This window comes from Macrotis lagotis, chromosome X, assembly GCF_037893015.1.
Source record: "Macrotis lagotis isolate mMagLag1 chromosome X, bilby.v1.9.chrom.fasta, whole genome shotgun sequence".
Lineage (NCBI taxonomy): Eukaryota > Metazoa > Chordata > Mammalia > Peramelemorphia > Peramelidae > Macrotis > Macrotis lagotis.
The window spans coordinates 459,776,673-459,798,174 of NC_133666.1; the positions used below are offsets into that span (position 1 = coordinate 459,776,673).

General features: G+C 34.0%; 1 protein-coding gene across 2 annotated transcripts in view; it reads right to left on the minus strand.

Moving 5' to 3' along the window:
• The window catches only part of MYOM1 (myomesin 1), a 171,374-nt gene that overhangs the window by 21,031 nt on the left and 128,841 nt on the right, over nt 1-21,502 (minus strand). For both annotated transcript variants that reach the window (XM_074202601.1, XM_074202602.1), the window contains 7 exons: nt 12,194-12,350; nt 10,791-10,897; nt 10,083-10,127; nt 4,932-5,068; nt 3,073-3,217; nt 1,654-1,713; nt 1,312-1,379 (listed from right to left, as the gene is read on the minus strand). In XM_074202601.1, coding sequence (XP_074058702.1) covers nt 1,312-1,379; nt 1,654-1,713; nt 3,073-3,217; nt 4,932-5,068; nt 10,083-10,127; nt 10,791-10,897; nt 12,194-12,350 — 719 coding nt within the window. The remainder of the gene's footprint in view (nt 1-1,311; nt 1,380-1,653; nt 1,714-3,072; nt 3,218-4,931; nt 5,069-10,082; nt 10,128-10,790; nt 10,898-12,193; nt 12,351-21,502) is intronic.

Genomic DNA, 21,502 nt, shown 5'->3' on the forward strand with positions numbered 1-21,502 from the left:
TTCACTTATTCAACAAATAAACTACTTAATGACTTTTTTTTGAGACTTGACCAGGTCACATTGTTAGTAAGTATCAAGTATTTGAGGTCAAATTTGAATTCAGGTCCTCCTGACTTCTGGGCTGGTGCTCTATCCACTGAGACCTTGCTGTCCCCTTAATGACTTTTCTAGGTGCTAGGAAGGAAATATAATTAGCCACTCTCCTCCCTCTACTTCTTAATTCCAGCCCCTTCATAATTCCAGTACCTTTCTTCTGTTATCTCCTTATTCATCGTGTATATAACTTTCTTTGCCTAAATTTGTTTGCAAAGATTGTCTTTTTGTATAACCAGGGTTTATCACAGTGTCTGGCATATAACATTACTTAATAAGTGTTTATTTATTAATACATTTATGGATTTGAAAGAGCTTAGTTCTACTATCTATGGTGAAAAATATTATTTATGTTGCCATAGTTGCTGTTCAGAACTGATTCCTGCCCTTCCTCCCTCCTTAGCAGAAAATTTTGCACATAGGAGAACTTAAATGAATATTTGATGGAACCTGCTTGATTACTCTGTCTCATTAATTTATACAGGATAATAGGTAGTGTTATTTATTTATTTATTTTATTTATTTATTTTTACAATAGGTTGGCTATTGTACCTACCTACCAAAGCACCACTACTCAGCAACCTAATTGTAAAACCATTCACTAATTGTGTGTAGGCACATCAGTTCAGCTGTTCCAGAGTCATCCCTCCTGCCCCAGTGGCATGACTGGCAGACACTGAGGTATAAAAAGTCATCATTGTGTAGGCTGACCACTGCTGACATGTTTAACTGCAAAGTATAGCAAAGCCAATTCCAGAATAGTTCTGCAGCTGACACAGACTAAAACAAAGGATATAAGACTCCCAGGACTGAAAATAAATGAACCCAGGTATAACTAAAGTTGGGGGGAAATAACTAGTGTTTTTTTTCTCTAGACCACTTTATGTAATTTTATTAGAAGCATTTTACATTACTTAAGAGTTTAAATGTCATTCAACAGTTTATATATCTACACAGATATAACACCAGGAACTAAAGTTGGGGGGAAATAGCTTCTTCTCTTGACAGCTTTATGTGATTTTAGTTGAATAATTTTATATTACTTAAATGTCATTCAACAGTTTATATGTGTATATAAACTGTTGAATGACATTTATGACATATATATTCCATCACATTGGTTCAACTTGAAGAGATGAATATATTAATCTAATTTTTCATTTCCTGTCTTGTCTTGGATTCCTCTGCATCATGTTAAGAAATTTAGGAGCTTCTTACCTTACATTTCAATAGTACATTGCATTCACCAGTCACTTCCCAGCTGAGATATTCAGCAAAATGAGGACCTAAAACAATGATATCAGTTATGATCATATTCATCATAAGAGCAAAATTAAATTTCATTTTTTTCATAAGGTAACAATATTGAATTAAATTTTGAAATTTTACATTTCTTAATTTAAAAATATTCCAAATAGATTTTTTTCAAATGTACATCCTGGACTATAATATTTATTTGGCACTACTTACATAAAAATGATTTGTATTTTAATTCATTCTTGAAAAACCTATGTCCATATCTACTTAGATAAAGAGATGGACTTCTTTCCCCAGATTTACCTTGTTTCCTGATCCATTCTTGCCTCTGGAATTCAGCTTCTTTCTGAAGGTTTTTGTAGACTAGGAACAAAATACAAAGAAGACTTTGAGATATAATTGAGCCCATAAGATGGGGAGGTTACACTTGCTGATAATTTGAAGAGCCTGCCTTTCATTTTCTAATGCAAATATTCCTTTCTAAAGATTCACATTTTCCATGTCTGCTTCTTAACTGCATTATCACTAATTAGATGCAATTATAATGAATATATTTCATCTACATTACACTTTGCATTGATATCAATGCATGGTCTCCACAATTGTTGCTTGTAAGTGACACTGGGTTCTCAGAGCCTACACTATCATGCTACATACAAACTTGATCAGTTTCAATCAATGTGGAAAGGCTTCCAAGAACTATTTGTTGACTCAAGGCTCAAGGATGGCCATCTTCTATGCCAATGGACTTCCAGAGCCTTTGAAAGACTGAAGTATATTACAGAATTTCAGAAATCAAGTTACTTTAGTGGCTATCCAGCTCAATCCTTATATGAAAAGAAATCCCACTGTAAAAAAGGCTGTTGTCCAGTCTTTGCCTGAAGATTTCCAAAACAGAAGGAAACCTACTACCTCTTGAGGCAGATATATAACTATATAGAGAATTTAAAATTTTCTCAGTTTAGCTTGTTTGCAATAAATATCAGTTATATCACCATGGAAATGTTAAGGTTTAGTTGGAAAACACTTGCCCTCTTTTAACAATGGTGATTGTATAACAATAAGGTCCTCTTGTAATTTTAGGCTACGATTTTTATTGTAATAATTTAAGTAGCATTGGGGAAGAAAAATAGATTTAACAATAACAATAAGGTCCTCAGGTAATTTTAGGCTATGATTTTTGTTTCTTGCCTTTTTTTTAGTTTTTTTTTTGCAAGGCAAATGGGGTTAAGTGGCTTGCCCAAGGCCACACAGCTAGGTAATTATTAAGTGTCTGAGACCGGATTTGAACCCAGGTACTCCTGACTCCAGGGCCAGTGCTTTATCCACTGTGCCACCTAGCCGCTCCTAGGCTATGATTTTTATTGTAATAATTTAAATAGTCTTAGGGGCAGAAAAATAGATTTAGTGAACTCTTTAGAGTCCTATCTGTCTTAAATTCTTTTATGAATGTACAATCATATAATGTATATATAAAGCTGAGAAATCATCTCCATTATTCCTTTTAGGATAATTTTTTATTGATATATTTTGTTTTTACATTGTCTAAATTTCTTTCTCTATTCTCTCAATCCCCTGTCCCAGAGAGTCATTTCTTAGATCAAAGAACTCATCTCCATGACTTCTAATGACATCTGACTAGTTGTCTTTGTATTGTGGGATATTTTTGTTGAGAGAAGTAGGAAAACTTGAGGGCAAATAAAGATGTAGAGAAATTCCTACCATCTCCAATGAGAACAAGAGTAGATTGATTGGTTGCTTTCCCATCTTGGATCTGGAACGTATATGTTCCTTCATCCTCATCCTGGAGCTTCTCCATAATCATTTCAACTATTCCTGTGTTTCGGTCTATGTGCATCTTATATTTCTTCAGACATATTGAAAAGTAGAGCAGAAAAAAATATTTTTTATCAGTTGCAATATAATTTCAGAAAATGATAACACTAAAACAAAAAATTGAAACATTTTGGTGAGATTATTTTATAATTTTACAGATAATACTCTTCTAAGCACATAAATCTATGAAAATGAAATAGATTATGGGAAATTTAATTCAGATAAATTGGTTGGAAAAGACCAAGCTGAATTAATAAAATTTCTGAATTATAGCTTTGTTACTTTGAAACACATGTAATCAGAGGGAACAAGGGCATAACAAGGTGAACTCTAGTTCTTATTACATAAGCATTATTTGTACTTAGCATATCATGTGTAGACCATAGCACATAGTGTCAAGGTTTGGTTGTATAATGGTATCTGAACTTTGTCCAAGTTATAAAAGGACATTCTAGTATAATTGTCTCAGTGATAGTGCTTGAAAACAGTTTGCTCTCTTAGATACTCATCAGACTGTCAGATTTTTACTTTATTGATTTGCTTAAGAAATCTTATAAAAAATAGCACAAAGGTACAATCCATTTCCTGACCAAATCATCCTGAATTAATTCCAAATCCAAAGGTCTGAAGAGTGAAGGCTAAGTGATAAATAGTTGCAGGAAGAACTAAGGCAGGCCTTGGGTACATTGGGTCAATTGTTTGTGTATGAAAGAACAAGGATAAGATGTACAGGATGAGAAGGCACAGATAGATCATCTGAGAGAGGGAACACCCATACTGATGAGAAATGTAGTCATGGAAGTAGATTCTTCAGTATTTTTATGACCCTTTATCATATCATGATATGATTCATTCACTGGGATTTTTCTAAAAGGTATGAGATAAAGTGTTATCTTAATGATATTCCCTTGTGCAAGCACATTCAAATGAACATGCCCATAAATTTGAAACTGACTTAAAGCTAATTTGCACTAAATAAACCTAACCCTTCTTCACCTCTCCATCATCTTTACCCACTTAAAAAAATCTCATCATTGCCACCATCTAGTCATTAGTGAGTTATATTACCCACAAGTTGTCATGCTTGAAGGCATCATCACACACATGCCCCCTCTCCCCATCTCCAAGGTGATAGTTGTATTTGGAAAGGGTTGTGGGCAGTTGTAAAAACTGGCTATCCTTTCCACCCTTTCTAAATCCCTAGGAAAAGAGATTTGTGGCTGTAAACAGATGTACCCAATAGGATAGTGGAATTAGATTAAAGGCAGCAACACATAAATCCCCAACCTTTCCTCATTCTTTCAAGTTTCCTCTGGCCTCAGTATGGATGATAACTGGAGTCACAAAAATGATAATTCTTAGAGGATGACACCTATATTCATTATTGTAATAGTTGATAGTGAAGAAAAGTTCAATGTGGATGCCACAACTCCACTGTCATAAAAAAGTTTTTTTCTGATGCATGCAAGTCTGGGAAATTAGTTTTTCATAATTTGCAGAGGCCTTTGTTTAATATTAAAAACTACTAATTTAATTCATGTAATAATCCAGGTTCCCATAATGCTTTGCCAGAAATATTTCTTTTTAATGGGAAAAATTGTATTTTCCCAGCTTTTCCATATGCACACAACTTGTGATGTCCCTTCCATGCTTTTGTAATAATTAATTCAGGTTATTTGGCCACCTTTACCCACTACTTTCTGTTTTAATGCTATTAGAAGAAACTAAAAAAGAATGACACCTACCGGACCTTCAAAAATTTCCTTGTCATTAAATATGTAATTGACCTTGGAATTGCCTGAGAGTTTTTCAGCCTGCATCCAGAACCGAACCTCCCCTTTCTCCATAATTTCTACAGCCAGCTCAGATTTAAGTGGGACAGCTTCAGGAAGGAAAAAAATGACAATAGTAAATGTAATGATAACAAATTGAATTCATGTAATTTTTCTTCTGGTTGTTCCTAGCACAAGACACTCCCTGTCTTGATATCAGGAATTTTTACTGGTATCCTATGTCTGGAATGCTCTCACTCCCTATAACTCTCTTCAAGTCCTGGCCAACATCTCTCCTGGAAGGCTTTGTGGATCACCTTAAAAGAGAGTGCCGTCCCTCTATTGATCATCTCCAGTTTATTTTGTTGATAGCTTGTTTTCATAGAGTTCTTTGAATATTGTTTTCCCCATTAGAATGGGAACTTTTTTGAGGGCAGGTATTCTTTTAAGTTTCTTTGTATCCCCAGAGCTTTAATACAATGTGGCATAGCTCAAATCAATCAGTTTTTTAGTTGTGTCTGACTCTTTTGTGATTCCATTTGGGATTTTTGTTGGCAAAGATACTGAAATAATTTGCCATTTCCTTCTCTAGTTCACTTTGAAGATGAGGAACTAAAGCAAACAGATTAAATAACTTGTCAAGGGTCACACAACTAGGACAGCACTGAATGTCAACTCAGATTTTCTTGATTCCAGGTCCTGCATACTTTCCAGCTGCTTTTCAACCTGAAACTTCCTTGAGAGCCAGGGACCTTCATACCCTGCAATATCCTTTCACCCTGACAGCCCCCTTCTCATGATGGTGAATGGACTTTCATTTTGGAAACTGGTCCAGATTTTTCATGCTTCATTCCTCTCCCAACAGTTCTTCTGATTCTAAGGATTTTGCTACCAGGCACCTATCCATGTATTTCTTATTCCTTCACACATTTTGTATGTCTATCTGTCTCTATTTCTGTCTCTCTCTCTTCTCTTTCTGTTTCTATCTGTCTGTCTCTGTCTCTGCCTCTGCCTCCCTATATATCTCTCTTCTCTATTTGTCTGTCTCTTTTTCACTCACTGAGTTTTTCACTATCACTGTCTCCTTGTCTACTTTTGGAAAAAAGTTGTTCAGAAATGCAATTCATTAAAGCTGTCAATGTTATCTAGTCCAAACCCTTCATTGTACAGTTGTTTCATCTGAGGCCCAGATAGATAAACTGTTTTGTTTGTTCAAATTGCCCAGTTTGCAAGTGGTAGAGTCTAGATTTGAACTCAGTGATTCCAAATTTAGCATCCTTTCCACGGTGGTAGCACTGATTAAAAAGATCATAATGATTCTTTTCTCCTCCAAATGATTCCTATATGCTGTATCTATGTATACTAGTAAGTATAAACATCTGTACATATATGTTCATATGACCCAGAATGTTTTCAAGGTATTGATGTAGTAACTATAACCTAATGATATTTTGTATTTTAAGAAGATAATCACAGACATATTTGCTATTTTGTTTTTGTATACTCCAGATGTATTGGGGGAACTCCTATAATAGAAATGCCCTACACCAAAGCAGAATGGCAGCTCATTTGTAGTTTAGAATCTTAGACAGTTGCCCTGAGGGATTAAGTGACTTATCCAAAGTTACGCAAGTGATTTGACTTAGAATACTTAGAAGCCCTCTATCTCTTATTCTGCTTTTTTCTATCTGCACAGATCATCTTGGAAAAGAGGCAAAAATTCATACATCCTGCCCCTCTGCCCACTGTAACATTGCCATAAGACATAACAGGAAAATTTGTCTAATTTTATCCTTACATGTTTGCTTTTCTGGCTTGCTCTTAGACCTCCTTTTTCCCCCCTTCTTTGTCAACAGTATGTTCTATTTCCCCTCAACATTCTTCTCTAAACCTCCTAATTTTAACTAGGGAAGAGAGACAGTGAGAGGGAATTTAAAAGTAAATATTTCTAAGTACATTTTTTTTACAAAATATATCATTTCCATAACACATTCCTTATGCTATAGTTGGATTCCCAGTTTCCTTGTCTAATGGAGCATTTCAATTTCAGCCTACTTTTCTCAATACCTCAGGCAGATTCTAATTTGGTCCAATACCACATCTGTTCAGTGACTGGCCAATGAGGAGTGTCAATGCCTACAAATGCTCTATAGCTAAAACTAGCACCAAAGGCAATGACCACAGTTCCACTTTCTAGGTTCCAGAATTCTTGTAAGTGACACAGCTTTACTTTCATTTCAATTTTCTTAACTGGGAAGCAGAATCCTAAATTGAAAAATACACACACACACACACACACACACACACACACACACACAGACATTTTTCCTGACACACCTGCATTCCCAACAGATTGGTTTAGAGATTTCTGAATTGATTTAAATTTCTAGAATGAAGAATTTATTGAATAACTTGTCATTTAAGTATAATGAAATGCCAGGCTTCATTAAATTCCATGAGAAATTATAACAATATCTAGCATTTATAGTGCTTTAAGGTTTATAAAATATTTAACAAGCATTATTTCATTTGACCCTCTCAATAACTGTGGGAAGTAGGTTTTATTATAATCTTCCTCTTACAAGAGAGGAAAGTGAGGCAAATAAATCATGGTTTAGTGACTTGTTTAGAGTCAAAAAGCTATTAGATATCTTTGGCAATATTTGAACTTGGATCTTCCTGACCTCAGACTCATGCCATCTATCTGCCTTTTAACAACTAACCAAATCTTTAAAAATAATTTAGTTATCAAATCAGCATTTACAAGAGGAAGCAGGTACAAGTTGAGGTCCTGCTATCAGGTCTCTCAAAATACAAATATATTAACCTAATTGCCATATTGAAAGATTATTAAAGAGTGCTATCCTAATATTAGAAACTAAAGTAAAAAACTTTCAAGCTTTTTTTTAAACAAGGCCTAAAGTATTAAAGGATTTTCATAGTGTTTTCTTTGGATTGAGCAATTGGCATTTGTCTTTCACAGACTTTTTTGCATGACCATACCTGTGACTTCATTCTTATAGGGAACTACCAATGAAAAAACTTCTTCACTATTGCAAATGGATACCTGCACTGCAACTTATATTCTTAGAGAGATGCATTAACTCTCCATAAATATAATATCTAAAAATCATATTTGGTTCCCCAACCTATACAATTTTCAAGTTCATTACTTTACTTACCCAAACAATATATACAAAAAGTAAAAATCACTTGATCTTACTGTGTATTCCCCTAGAATCATAGGCCTCCTAACCATTCCCCCCCTCAAAAAACCCCTCAAGATATCAAAATTACTTATTCTTTCATTCTATTTTTAAAGTACAAATGATTATAGATGTATTACCAAGTTCATCAATTATATTTGAAGATCCCTAACTCAGGAATGACTCACTATTTGCTATGCCCTCATTTTTTTCTTCTCCATTATTATAGTCAAATGTAAATGACTTTGCTATTTAGGCACTCAATCAGTGTTTACTGACTAATCATTTTGACTGGTTGCTGTCCCCTCTGTTTCCACAAATAATTGAAAGTTGACTATCACCATTTCTGGAGTTCTACTTCTTTATTAACATATTTAAAGTTCACTACTCTGGCTCATCTCCACTTGATTTGGAGTGAAAGGAAAACCAAAGTACAAGCTATCTCCATATATTTTCTGCCTTCCAAGATGACTGCAGACCTTTGAAATGGAAAAAAAAATAGTCTGAAATGAAAGTCTCAGGATTTTCTGACAGTTTCTTCCTAATAAGGGAGAAGATTTGGGATCCTTTTCTTAAATTTACTCAGTATTTTTTTTAAACTCATAAATGATATTGTTCTAATTCCTGTCAGGTCTTTCTAAAATATGTGTGACCAAATATTATAAATCCTTCTTTGTAGATAAGGACACTGTAATGAGGACACTTAAATGAGTTGCTTGATTCCCCCTTTTTCATGGTTCTTTTCCTCTGTGGATTAACTTCATTTTCTCCTGTATATAGCTTTTTGGTACACAGTTCTTTGGATGTTGTCTCGATAAATGTTCAATGACGGTTTAACCCAAGGTCACAAAGGGAGTCAGTGACCAAGGCTGGGTAAGTAGTAAGACCCAATACTTTGAGTTTCATTTGCAAACAAAAGACAATAATAAAGTACCACTTTTTTCCTTTTAAATTTTCCCTATGTAAAAAAATAAATAAATTATTTTTCCAGTGGTTCATAGGAGGATTTGAATTTCTAAGTCTTACTCTTGTACTGGTGACATTAATGGAGGAGAAAAAGTGAATTTTTAAAAAAAACTAGGCAGAGAATTGACCTTTGAATGAATAAGTTGTTTTTAGCATATGGAATACAAAGGAAAACCTCTGAGTTATGCAAGGATCATGTGGTTATAACAACATTGCATTAGTTCCTATTTTAATTTTTTAAACTCAAGTTCTAGGAACTAACTGTAGCTTTTTACTGTCTCAGCTAATGAATGTTAATGGCAAAAGATGCTTTCAGGTCAATGTACCTTCAGAGTCTCCTTACAGGCTTATACGTTCCTAACATTTAGCTGAGGCATCTCATCTTTCATTTAAGAGAGCAATAAGCTCTAAAAGGAGCTAGATATCAGATGAACTAACTGACTCTCTGCCCGGTTCCTTGACCAGTCTTAATTAACTTTCCTTATGTATTAGCTAGCAAATTAGTTTGAGGGCATTTAATAAAGACCTATTGATTATTGACCTAAAGATCAACCCTTTACTATGACTTCATACTGCCTCTCCATGGTGACATATGAATGAATATATCTGATGAAAGTGACAGAGATATGATATCAAAATATTTAGATAAAAAAATCATTCTATAATCCAGATCTTATACTCCATAAAAAGAGTCACTTTGGTGCTGTGTAGACTAAAGGAAACATTTACTGTATCAACATACTCAATACATTTGGAGAACTATTAATTGCAAACAAATGATAACATCATCTGATTTTTTAAAATTTATTAGGAAATGCTACTAGAATAGTGCCAAGATATATGTCTCAGCATGGCTACTAGAATATTCATTTCTATATTCACTGCCATCAATGTTACTAGCTCACTACACAGTGTAGTGACCACTGCCCATGAATATTTTTCTGATACTCACTTGGGAATTTGTGTTCTTGGCTGAGAGCAAGTAAACGTTTCATCTCTGGGAAAAGAAAGAAAAAAGAGAGCTGTTAGTATTAATAATAACATGGGTTAAAAGGTTTCATGTATATTATCATAGAGGAAATTCTACTATATTCATTTTACAAATAACAGAACCAGAGAAGTTGTTTGTCTATAGTCACACATGGAACAGCAGGTACTGTTTAGGCTCAAATGTTCTGATGTTCAATTCTGTACTTTTTTGGCTACATGAAATGTACAATCTCATCTTTCACAAAATATGAAATTGGCAAATAATTATTAGAAATTATAGAATGTAGGCTTGGAAAAAAATTAGAAATGATAACAACTGTCTTTACAAAAAAATGTACTCACAACACTTTTTTTAAGTTCAGTCCTCATTATTAACATTTTATCTAACTTTCTTAAATCAAGACAATTAACAAAGCAATGACTTAAGCTCAGAAATATCTACCAATTTCTGAGGTATAAATGATCATACTGAAATTTTAATAATCTGTTTTCTTAGGCCAACAAGAGCTGTTTCCATCATGTCTCTAAATCTAGCCTTGGTATTTTGCAATCAGACCCACAGAAGTAGGTCTCCCATGGATAGTAAGTGGGAGAATTTCTTGAATTTCAAATCCAGAACTCTTTTCTTTGGATCATTTTTCCAGACGTTGGTGGGCAGACTTAAACTTACCCTCTTCATCTATTAAATAGCTTGCAGCAATTCCATCAGTATCTGTGACATCACAGGAGTAAATTCCCAAGTCATCTATTCCAAGGTCTTTAAAAGTAGCTTTAGTCCTTGAAAATAAAATATTTGAATGGGAAAAGGAGTCATAAAATTAGATCTTGAAAAATTAAGTACATTATATTTTCTAATGTTAAAGAAAGCCATAAATGAAAAATGTCATGTCTATTATCTGATGATTGGCTCATTTGCTAACATCCTACCAAAAGAGAAAGCATTTCTAGTCAAATTAACTTTTTTTGGAAGATATATTGGGCTTTTTTCAAGCACTTTTAGATTTTATTACTAAAAATATATTGCTGACAAGATTGTATGGTGTTGGCATATATATAATATACATATGCACATATATGCATACTTTGATTTAGTTGTATTGTTTTAAAAATCAAATTATATACTATTAATGATCTCAAAGAATCTGAAAAGTTAGGTAAAATATAAAAAACAAAATGGGAGACCATAGAGTTTTAGATATGGGAAAGATATTAGTGACTATTTTGTTCAATCCACTCATTTTAAAATTAAGAAATGAGGCTTACAAAGTTTGTGACTCACTCAAGGTCACATAAAGAGTTACTGGGAGATTCAAGACTAACGATTTTACTATACTATGCTCTCCCTATTAGAAGATGGGGGAAAAAATAGTCTTTTCTGTCTCTAGAAATATTTATTTGCACCAAACTTTTTTATACTCAGCATCCTTAGCATTAAAGGGAGTATTACAAGCCTTTTATTTAATAATAAGCTTCCAGTTACATAGCATTTTATAACTGATAAGGTACTTTCATCACAATAATAATGCACAGGATTACTCCCATATTACCCCCATTTTACAGATATGACCATGGAGTTTCAAAGAAATTGAGTCACATATATAGTGCCACAATTATTAAGTGGTAATCAAGACGAGGCTCCCAAGGTCACTGTTCTTTCAACAAAACCAGTCAAAATTCTTCTGGCATCACTAATAAAAAATATGGAAATACTTTGCAACACGAAGGTGAGCTCTTTTTGTAATTATCATCCTTCAACAACTATGTTGGTTTTGTACTCTGTGCTTTTCTTATTTCTGAGAGGCTCATCAATAGAAAATGGTCAGGAGGTGATGAATTTTTTTCAACCATAGTAACAACGATAGAGTCTACTAAGTTGCAATCTACAATTAGTCTTAATTGGTGATGAATATATCCAGGGTATCCAAATGATAAAAATCCTTGAAATACTGAAGTATAAGTTTTGACAATTCTGTGAAAAGTGTATTGTCCCATATAAGTTTTATCACCTCATACTAGTGTCATCACAATAGAAAGTAAGAAGGAAACCATTGTTACTGATGAAACATTTCTTACTTATTGCCTTTGGTATCAATTTCTAGTCGAGGAGAGTCTTCAGTTGGTACATAATCCTTGGACCAGACGAATTTAGAGTCTGGGGACATTTGATCACATTCAAAGTTCAGTGAAATGACTCCATCATCATCAACATTGATGACAATCTCTTTGGTTCCTATAAGATAAAAAAGAGGGAATACTGCTACATTCTAGTAGAATCAATCAAATAAATATCTTTTATTGGATTTTGAGTTGGTGATGCCTCAGACTCTTTGATCAAAGCACATAAATTTAATCTGATGATTGGCTCATCTGCTACCATCCTACCAAACTAAATTTAAGTAAATGTACTTTAAATAAACTGTGTTTGTATTCTGAGATGACACTTCCAATAGTGGGACTAGTGGACATGTGTATTCTATTCAGACCTCTTTGTGATCAGTATCACAGATTTTACTTTTGGTCATGAAACAAAGAGAACTGGTCTACACAGAGACTAGATCTGTGACCTCGGTCTCATTAGATTTATGCTCTAACCAACAAGAGAAAGAAATAATGGCAGAAAAAAAGAAAAAGAAAAAAGACTGGAAGAAAGAAAGGAAGAAAAAGGAAGGAAGGAAAAAGGAAACCAGAAACAAGGGAAGGAAAGAGAGAAAAAAGAAAGGTAGAAGAAACAAAAGAAATAAGGGAGTAAAGAAGGAAAGATGGAAAGGAAAGGAAAGGAGCAAGAAATTGAAGAAAAAGGGGAAAAATAAATAAGAGAACTAACTTGGAAATATCTTTTTAAAAGCAGGAAGTGAATAGTAGGGGTGGAAGAAGGAGTCATTCTGGCTCTAAGAGTAAGGAAGATAAAATGTACGTTTGGACAAGGATCTGAGAAAATCCATTCAAAATTTTAAGAAAAATTCAGTTGAGGGTAGGAGAGAGAATATAGATCAAAGACTAGAGAAAAAATTCTCATACACAGAGATGAGAATAAGCAGGGTGACCTCATTTCATGGGAGAGGAAGGGGATAGGAGATAGTGAGGTTATCTGTGTACTTCCTATTTTAAGTAATTATTTTTCTTAACTAATTCCCAAACTCAGTTAGTTATTTGTACCTATTGAAGTATAAATACTGTAAGCATCCTCCAAATTTTGAGACAAAACACTGGTCATGCCAACTTAATTGTAGTTTTGGAAGGAAGGATTTATATCTGTAATATCTTAAACATTTTAAGAACATTAAATATAGACAAGCCTGTTCTGTTAATAGCTTAGACTTAAATAAGCCTAAGTGAGCCAAATGGAAAAAAAGCTTAGCTTCCAATTTTGCATTTACTCTATGACTAGTTCAAAGATATGAAGGACCCAGATTTTGGTAGACTTTCAACTCTATAGGTTCAACTATCAAACCAGTGTTTTGTCTCAGGACCTTGAAATTTGGAGTATGCTTACAGCATTTACACTTCAATAGGTACAAATAACTGAGTTTGGGAATTAGTTAAGAAAAATAATTACTTAAAATAGGAAGTTCACAGATACCTCACTATCTCCTATCCCCTTCCTCTCCCATGGAATGATCTCACCCTGCTTATTCTCTTCTCTGTGTATAGGAATTTTTTTCTCTAAAGTCTTAGATCCATATTCTCTCTCCTACCCTCCATTGAATTTTTCTTAAAATTTTAATTTGAGTGGGTTTTCTCAGATCCTTGTCCAAATGTACATTTTATCTTCCTTACTCTCATAAAAAATTATAGCTGGAAAAATAATTTTTAAATGATCTAAATTAATTTTAAAATATTTTGGAGAGTTTGGAGTGAAAGGGATAAAATTAGCTCCTGTTTGGAATTAGTTTTTTTAAAGACAGTCAAAATGAATTGCCTCTAGAATGAACACACATTTCAAGGATGTGTGTGTGTGTGTGTGTGTATGTATATGCAGTGTTTGTAGATATTTATCTGTGTCCAAATTTTTTTGGGGGGGATGAATAAAGTTATCCTCCTAGGTACACTGATTTAATAGTCAGAATAAGTCTATTAAAACATATATACCTAAGAATAAGTTTAAATAAAATGATTTAATCTTAGAAAGGTGCAATTCCATTAAAAGCATTGGAAACTTCCTATAACTAATATTTTCTAAGGGTTTGAAAATTTTTCCTTTAGAATGGTTTATAATGGATAAACATTTTTATTGACAAAGTAATAACACAATAAACAGAAAGCAAATTGGAAAAGAGTACTCAGGGATACTCTTTGGACAAGGATAGGGCATTAATATGCTGCCAGCCTGGGAAAGGAGGTTCATCATTCCTGAGGAGAGAAAGCAAAACAGGGACCTTATTCAGGAATGTCCTTCCTGAGGCTGCTGTTGAATATGTGCAAGAAACCTACAAATAATGGATTTCGACACCTGTTAAAATTGGAGAAAGCCTGCTAGAATGAGATGGGAGGGGTACTGTCTTCTTTTTAATAGTTATTTTTGCACTGTAGAGATATGTGTAAACTGAAATAAGGAATAATCAAGGTGGTAGCTATCTTACTCCATTATACATTTGTTCCACATATAATTTTTAAAAATAGTTTCCACAAATGAGGCCAGCTTTCATTTTGTTCTTCAGAACTCACACTAACTCTCATCAGTAAACATTTGAAACCTGCAGCTAGAGCTTAAAGATTTTAAAATAGCTCACTCTTTGGCACACTGTGGTTCAGGAAGTGTTACCAGACATATTTAGCATGGTTGAATCACAGAGGGAACGTATACTTTCATTCCACTGTACTTTGTGCTATGAGAAGATGGAAAGAATGATGTAAAGAAAAACCAGACTAAATCCTTAATTGGATATTTGTATCCACTTCTGATGGAAGCAGTGACAGCCTGTGCATCCTAATCACTTCTTTGCTTAGCTGTTATGGTTTGTAGGGCTAAACAAGAAGGAACTAAATCAATTGAATGTATGTACTTGTAACCCTAGGGGTTTGAGTTAAAATTTTAAAAGAAATACTATTTAAGGTTCAGCAACTTATTTTTATCAAAGAGAAGTGCCTGCTTATTCAACAAAGGGAGGACTAAAACCAAAGGGATTCTAATTTACTTTCCTCCCTATTGATTCCCCTGTCTGAATTCAGCTGTTTGGCAATATCATCTATCTAGAACATAGCAAAGAAATAGGAAGTAAGGAAAATGGCCATTGATCTCTTAAGACAACACATCTATGCTCCTAGAACCTCACCCAGAGGCTTATTATTCTTGATTTAAATACAGTTCTGGAAGGTTTAGTCATTGGATTTCCAAGCCCACTAAAAACCAGAAATAGTCAATTAGAAGAATGGTTGCCCTAGATAGGTATATCTTACAAAAGTAATAAAATGACAGTTGACAACAACAGGAAAACAGCAGGAAATAAAAAACCTAGTGATGAATAGTAAGGGTGGAAGAATGAGTCATTTTGGCTCTAAGAGTGAGGATGATAAAATGTACATTTGGACAAGGATCCAGGAAAGTCCACTAAAATCAAAATTTTAAGAAAAATTCAGCTGAGGGTAGGAGAGAGAGAATATGGGTCAAAGGCTATAAAAAAAAAGATACCTATACTAAGAGAAGAGAATAAGCAGGGTAAAGTCATGCCATGGAGGAGGGAGGGGAATAGGAGTTTTTACCTCTAAAAATCAAAATAACTCAAAAGCACAGCTTTTGCTTTTTTATGCCATTTTCCATAAAAACAAGAAACCCTACAACTTCATTTGGACTCAAGTTATCCTATCACAGAATAGAATAATAGTATTCATAATGATGATTTTGCGTCATAAGAAAAAGTTAAATTATGTTTTGTACTCTGTTTATGAAGGCATAAAAGTATAATACATTATAACTTACGTTCACAATGATCGTTTAATCACAATGATTTTTTTTTAGTTTTTTTTTTTTTTTTTGCAAGGCAATGGGGTTAAGTGGCTTGCCCAAGGCCACACGGCTAGGTAATTATTAAGTGTCTGAGACCAGATTTGAACTCAGGTACTCCTGACTCCAAGGCCAGTGCTCTACCCCCTGCGCCACCTAGCCGCCCCAACAATGAATTTTTAATTAAAAAAAATTCTTTGGGTACTTCAAGGGAGTAAGTATATCAATTCTCATCTCTCTAGAATACATAGTTATTCAGTCTTTCTGGTTACCTCTTCGACCCTCTATCTCTCCCACTCTGAGTATAAAACATTTATTTTCCTTATTATTTTGTATACAGTTGTACATGTATACATGTATATATGTATACATATATACAACATGTATACAAAACACATACATGTACATGTGTGTATTTTTTTACTCTAATAGAATGTAAGCTTTCTGACGGCTGCATCACTTATGTATTTGTATCTCCAGGGCCTAGAAGAGTGCCTGGCCCGTAGTAGTTCTCTAATAAATATTTCTTGAATGGTAGATTCATTTGCTTTTCTGAAGTGAGCTGAGATTTTACTGCATCAGAGAACTTTATAAGACAATGCAGAATTAAACAAATAAACAAATGGGCTCTATTATAAGTCCCAGTTATCATGTGTCTCTTTAACATAACACAGGATTGCTTCATCAAGACCATATAGGGAATTGATTATTATATAAAAAAATCATTGACTGTATTAAAAGGCCTTTTAAAAAGCTAAGCAAAATCTATTCTCATAGCAAACTGTTCTCAGTGTATACAAGCTGCTGCACTGCTAGTCCCCATTTTCTCCAACAAGAAAACAAAAAAAACTACACTGTCATTTTGGAAAGTAAGCAAATGGGAGAATAATTTTTAATTTTTGAAAAATTGGTTTCACCTAAAATGTGCTAAACTTTAATCAGATGTGAATTAATGCAAACAAGCAATTTTAAAGATTGTAGGGGAGACTTGTAAAGAATTTGAAACTTGAATGTACAATCCTCCAAACAAACTCCTTATTGAATACTTCAAGGTGAGAGGAATGGGAGGCATCCACTTCAGGTATATTATGGGTCATGGTATGTGCTAGGTCCTAGGAGACTAGTATGTTAAAAATGATAAGCTTATGTCTTGGATTTTGCAGCTATCACAATACTTTTGAGTTGCAATGGTTCTTTATGACTGTACCATTAGCAGTGTCTCAGAATCAACCTAAGGTCAGGTTTCGGTTTAGAGATTTCAACACAACAAGTTTCCAAATATAAGCTCTCTGTTCTGTGGGTTCCAGCACTAATGCCCAGCATTGCAGTACTCCATAATTACATTCATATCCTACTGCTCCTTTCTTGAGCTTCTGTTTCATTCTTTTTTTTTTGTTTGTTTTCTTTTTAGATTTTTGCAAGGCAATGGGGTTAAGTGGCTTGCCCAAGGCTACACAGCTAGGTAATTATTAAGTGTCTGAGGTTGGATTTGAACTCAGGTCCTCCTGACTCCAGGGCCAGTGCTCTATACACTGTACCACCTAGCCGCCCCACTTCTATTTATTCTTACAGGTCCGAATATGGTGGAAGATTCGAGAGTGCCATAAGTCATTAGAATATTTTACAGTAATTTTTGTCTTAATAATGATGATTAATCCAGGGAATATTTTATTTTTCTAATATGACTCTAATCAATATATTATACTACCCTTTAGAAAGGAAGGAATTGGTTTGAGGAAATGTTTTTGAAAAGATAATTAGAAAAGCAACAGAAAGAACAGATGATAATTATTGAAAGTGAAATCATGTACTGAACTACAAGAAAAAGACATCACTTCAGAGATAAGGTTCAAACAAAATGGAATCAAAAATTTTATCTCTACTTAAAAAAGAAATTCAGAACCTGAGAAAATAGCCAATTTCCTCATGAGGGATCTCTATTGAACATTTAAAGTCCTTATCATAGACAAAGAAGAAATCCCTTAAACTGAGCTTTAGCCATTCCATGTGACTAACCTAACCAGTCTCTACAAACAAACCCACAGTAGATTGTTTTTAGTCTTTTCTAGTCTGTGAGTTTGAATTCAACTGGTAGTTTTCCAGGCTTTTTATGCTTGACTCTCCTCAACTTCCAGTGTTCCTGGTCTCCTTATTCTTCCTCACACAGAAACCCTCATCTTGATCGTTGGGTGTCTGAGGCTGGATTTGGACCTGGGTGCTCCTGACTCAAAGGCCAATGCTCTGTCTGCCACCCAGTCACCCCTACTATTATTACTATTTGATTTTTTCACTGCATTTCTCAGGTGACTGAAGTAGTGTCTTCCTTTCTCACCTCTACTTCCCAGCTTACTAACATCCTTCATTACTTGGCTCAAAACCCACCTTCTTCAAGAGATTTTTTTTTAGGTTTTTGCAAAGCAAACAGGGTTAAGTCACTTGCCCAAGGCCACACAGCTAGGTAATTATTAAGTGTCTGAGGTTGGATTTGAACTCAGGTACTTATGACTCCAGGCTGGTGCTCTATCCACTGTGCCACCTAGCCGCCTGGAGATTTTTTTCCCCTACCAGTCTTCCCTAGTTGTTAGAACTTTCCAGCTGAACTTATCTTAGATTTTTTTGCTGATGTTCTGTTGTGTTCAACTCTTCGTGACCTCATTTGATGTTTTCTTGGCAAAGATACTGGAGTGGTTTGTCAATTCTTTTTTTCCAACTCATACCAGATGAGGAAACTGAGGCAAATAGGGTTAAATGACTTACCCAGGGTCACACAGCTAATAAGTGTCTAGGACATATTTGAATCCAGGAATATGAGACTTCCTGTCTCCAGGTCTTAAGCTTTATCCACTACAACACCTAGTTATAGTAAGTCTTGCATTTAATCTATATAATCTATCTCTATTTATAATCTATAGATCCATATATCTATAATATATATATATATTGCATGTATATAGTTATTTCCATGTTGTTTCCCCAGTCGAAAGGGAGTTCTTTGAGGAGATAACCTGTGACTTTGCCTTGGTATGATGCCTTTCACTTAGTAAAAGCTTTAATAAACACTTGTTGACTAACTCCCTGGTAACTTTTGGCAATACATGGAGATACAATAACATGTTGAAGTATCAGAATAGAACTTTAGTGGTAATCAGATATTTTCACTTCAAACTAAAAAGGCAAAACAAAGAATCAGCATTGTGAGTTGAATTGCATGTGTAGAAGTGACAAGAAACTACTCTTTTGGATATTTCACCATTGTATGTCAAAGTAATAATGCTAAATATTTGCAAAATTTTTTAAATGTAGTTTAAATGTAGGATTAGTTGCTAAGGATGAAGTGATAGAGAAATTCAAGAAAGAACTTGATAAGATGCTAGAGATCAAAACTGCATGCACTCTGATTCTTGATGATTTCAGTGCAAAAGTAGGAAAAGGTGAGAATAGAGATAAGTATAGGAGAAAATATGGTTCAAAGAAGAAGGAACAAGAGAGGCCAAAGCCTAGATTACACAAAAGCATCATCATTAAAAGCATTTATATTATGCCTTATGGCTTGAAAAGAGTTTTACAAATATTATCGCATTTAATCATCACAATAAGTATGGGATGTAGTAGGTGCAATTATCTCCATTTTACAGATGAGCAGTTAAGCGATTTGCTCAGTCACAGAGCTTATTAGTACCTGAGACTGAATTTGAACTCAGCTTCAGTGCTCTAATCATCATATGACTCAGTTGTCTCAATATTATGAACATTTTCTTTGGAAAAAGAAGTTTTAGTCTGGGCATGGCAAGCACTAAACAACATCAAAAAGAATAAAAACCATTTGATTTTGACTGATAGGAAAAAAAAAACTTTGCCTGTTTATAGTCAGACTTTTCAGAGCTATGATTAGAAGAACAGAAAACAAGAGGATGATAATGAGAAAAAAGAGATATAGGGTAAAATTAAAATGGTTAACTCTGATTTAAACAAATAACTGAAAATTAAAAATAGGAAATGGAGAACAGAAATGACACTGACCTAGACCAGAATAATTTCAAATTTTAGCCAGGGTAAATTCATTGCAAGGAACCAGAAATGTCAAACAACTGAAATGCTTTGTAACAGAAAAGAAGGTTGCCAAAGGTAATAGTGGAAAAGAATATAAACTCACTTGTAAACCCTTACAAAGAAGAATAATAGGTGAATATGGGCAATTTAAGTAATAAAACAGAAACAGTAGAGATTAAAAAATTTTTTAAATAAAACTTGAAAAGATATTCAATTAAACAAATCACAAGGACATTCAAGGATAAACATAAAGACTAAAAATAAGAGAAAATGGGAAAGATTTACAACATTCTCCAAACCATTATTTTAAAAAATTATTTTCTTCATTAATAGTGTAAACCATCACACTTAGATAATAATATCACAACCTCAAATATGCTTATAGAGGAGATTAAAATGGCACAAGAAATAAAAACAAGAAAAGCAACTGGATTGGACCAAGTGAATATAGAGGAGATCCATGCCAGAGATGATACAAGTTGTTGCAGAATTGAGGAATAGCTACAAAAGATATCTAAAGAAAGGGGAAATAACCAAAGAACTGAAAATGATTTCAGATCTCATTAATAGTGAAAAAAGATGACTGAGAAAAAATGTCCATAATTACCATATACCTATTCTCTCCTTAATACAAAACCTTTATGAGTCACCTATGTATGGGCCAAGGACATCTTCAATGAGGTTATTAGTAGGGAATAAATCGATTTTCTCAAATGATACTCAGTAGTAGATTGCATCTTTACCATTTCACAATTAACTGAAATAGGTAGAGTATAAGAAACTATTGTGATTAGTTTGTTGATTTTTTTTTCTTTTTTGGCATTTGATTTGATAGACTAAAACTTACTTTTACAACACTATGTGGTTCATCATGGACAGCTTGGTGGCATAGTGAATAGAGTACTGGGCCTGGGGTAAGGAAGACTTGAGTTGAAATCTGACTAGCTGTAAGATCCTGAACAAGTCATGTAATTCTGTTTGTCTCACTTTTCTTGCCAAGAAAACCCTAAATGGAGTCATGAAATGTCAGACATGACTGAAATGACTGAACAACCCACAAGTCTTGCATTATATATCAAGATCATTAAAATTCCTTGGAAGAAATATCAAAAGAAATACTTCTGTTCAATGACCCTATGATAATTAATATTAGTTGAGGGATAAAAATGGGGTATATAAAGGAAATGGGAAAGTAGGAGTGATCAGATGAGTACAAGGAGATTCAGATAACAGTCTTAGGAAAACCCTGAGAATGGAAGGTTTTCCTCCAAAGATTAAGAGGTATAGATAGAACAAGTACAACTTATATCAAATTATTCACTACCATGACAGGGGTGGGTTGGGGAGAAGGAGGAAGGGAGGGTGGTAGAAAAATTTGGAACTTAAAACTC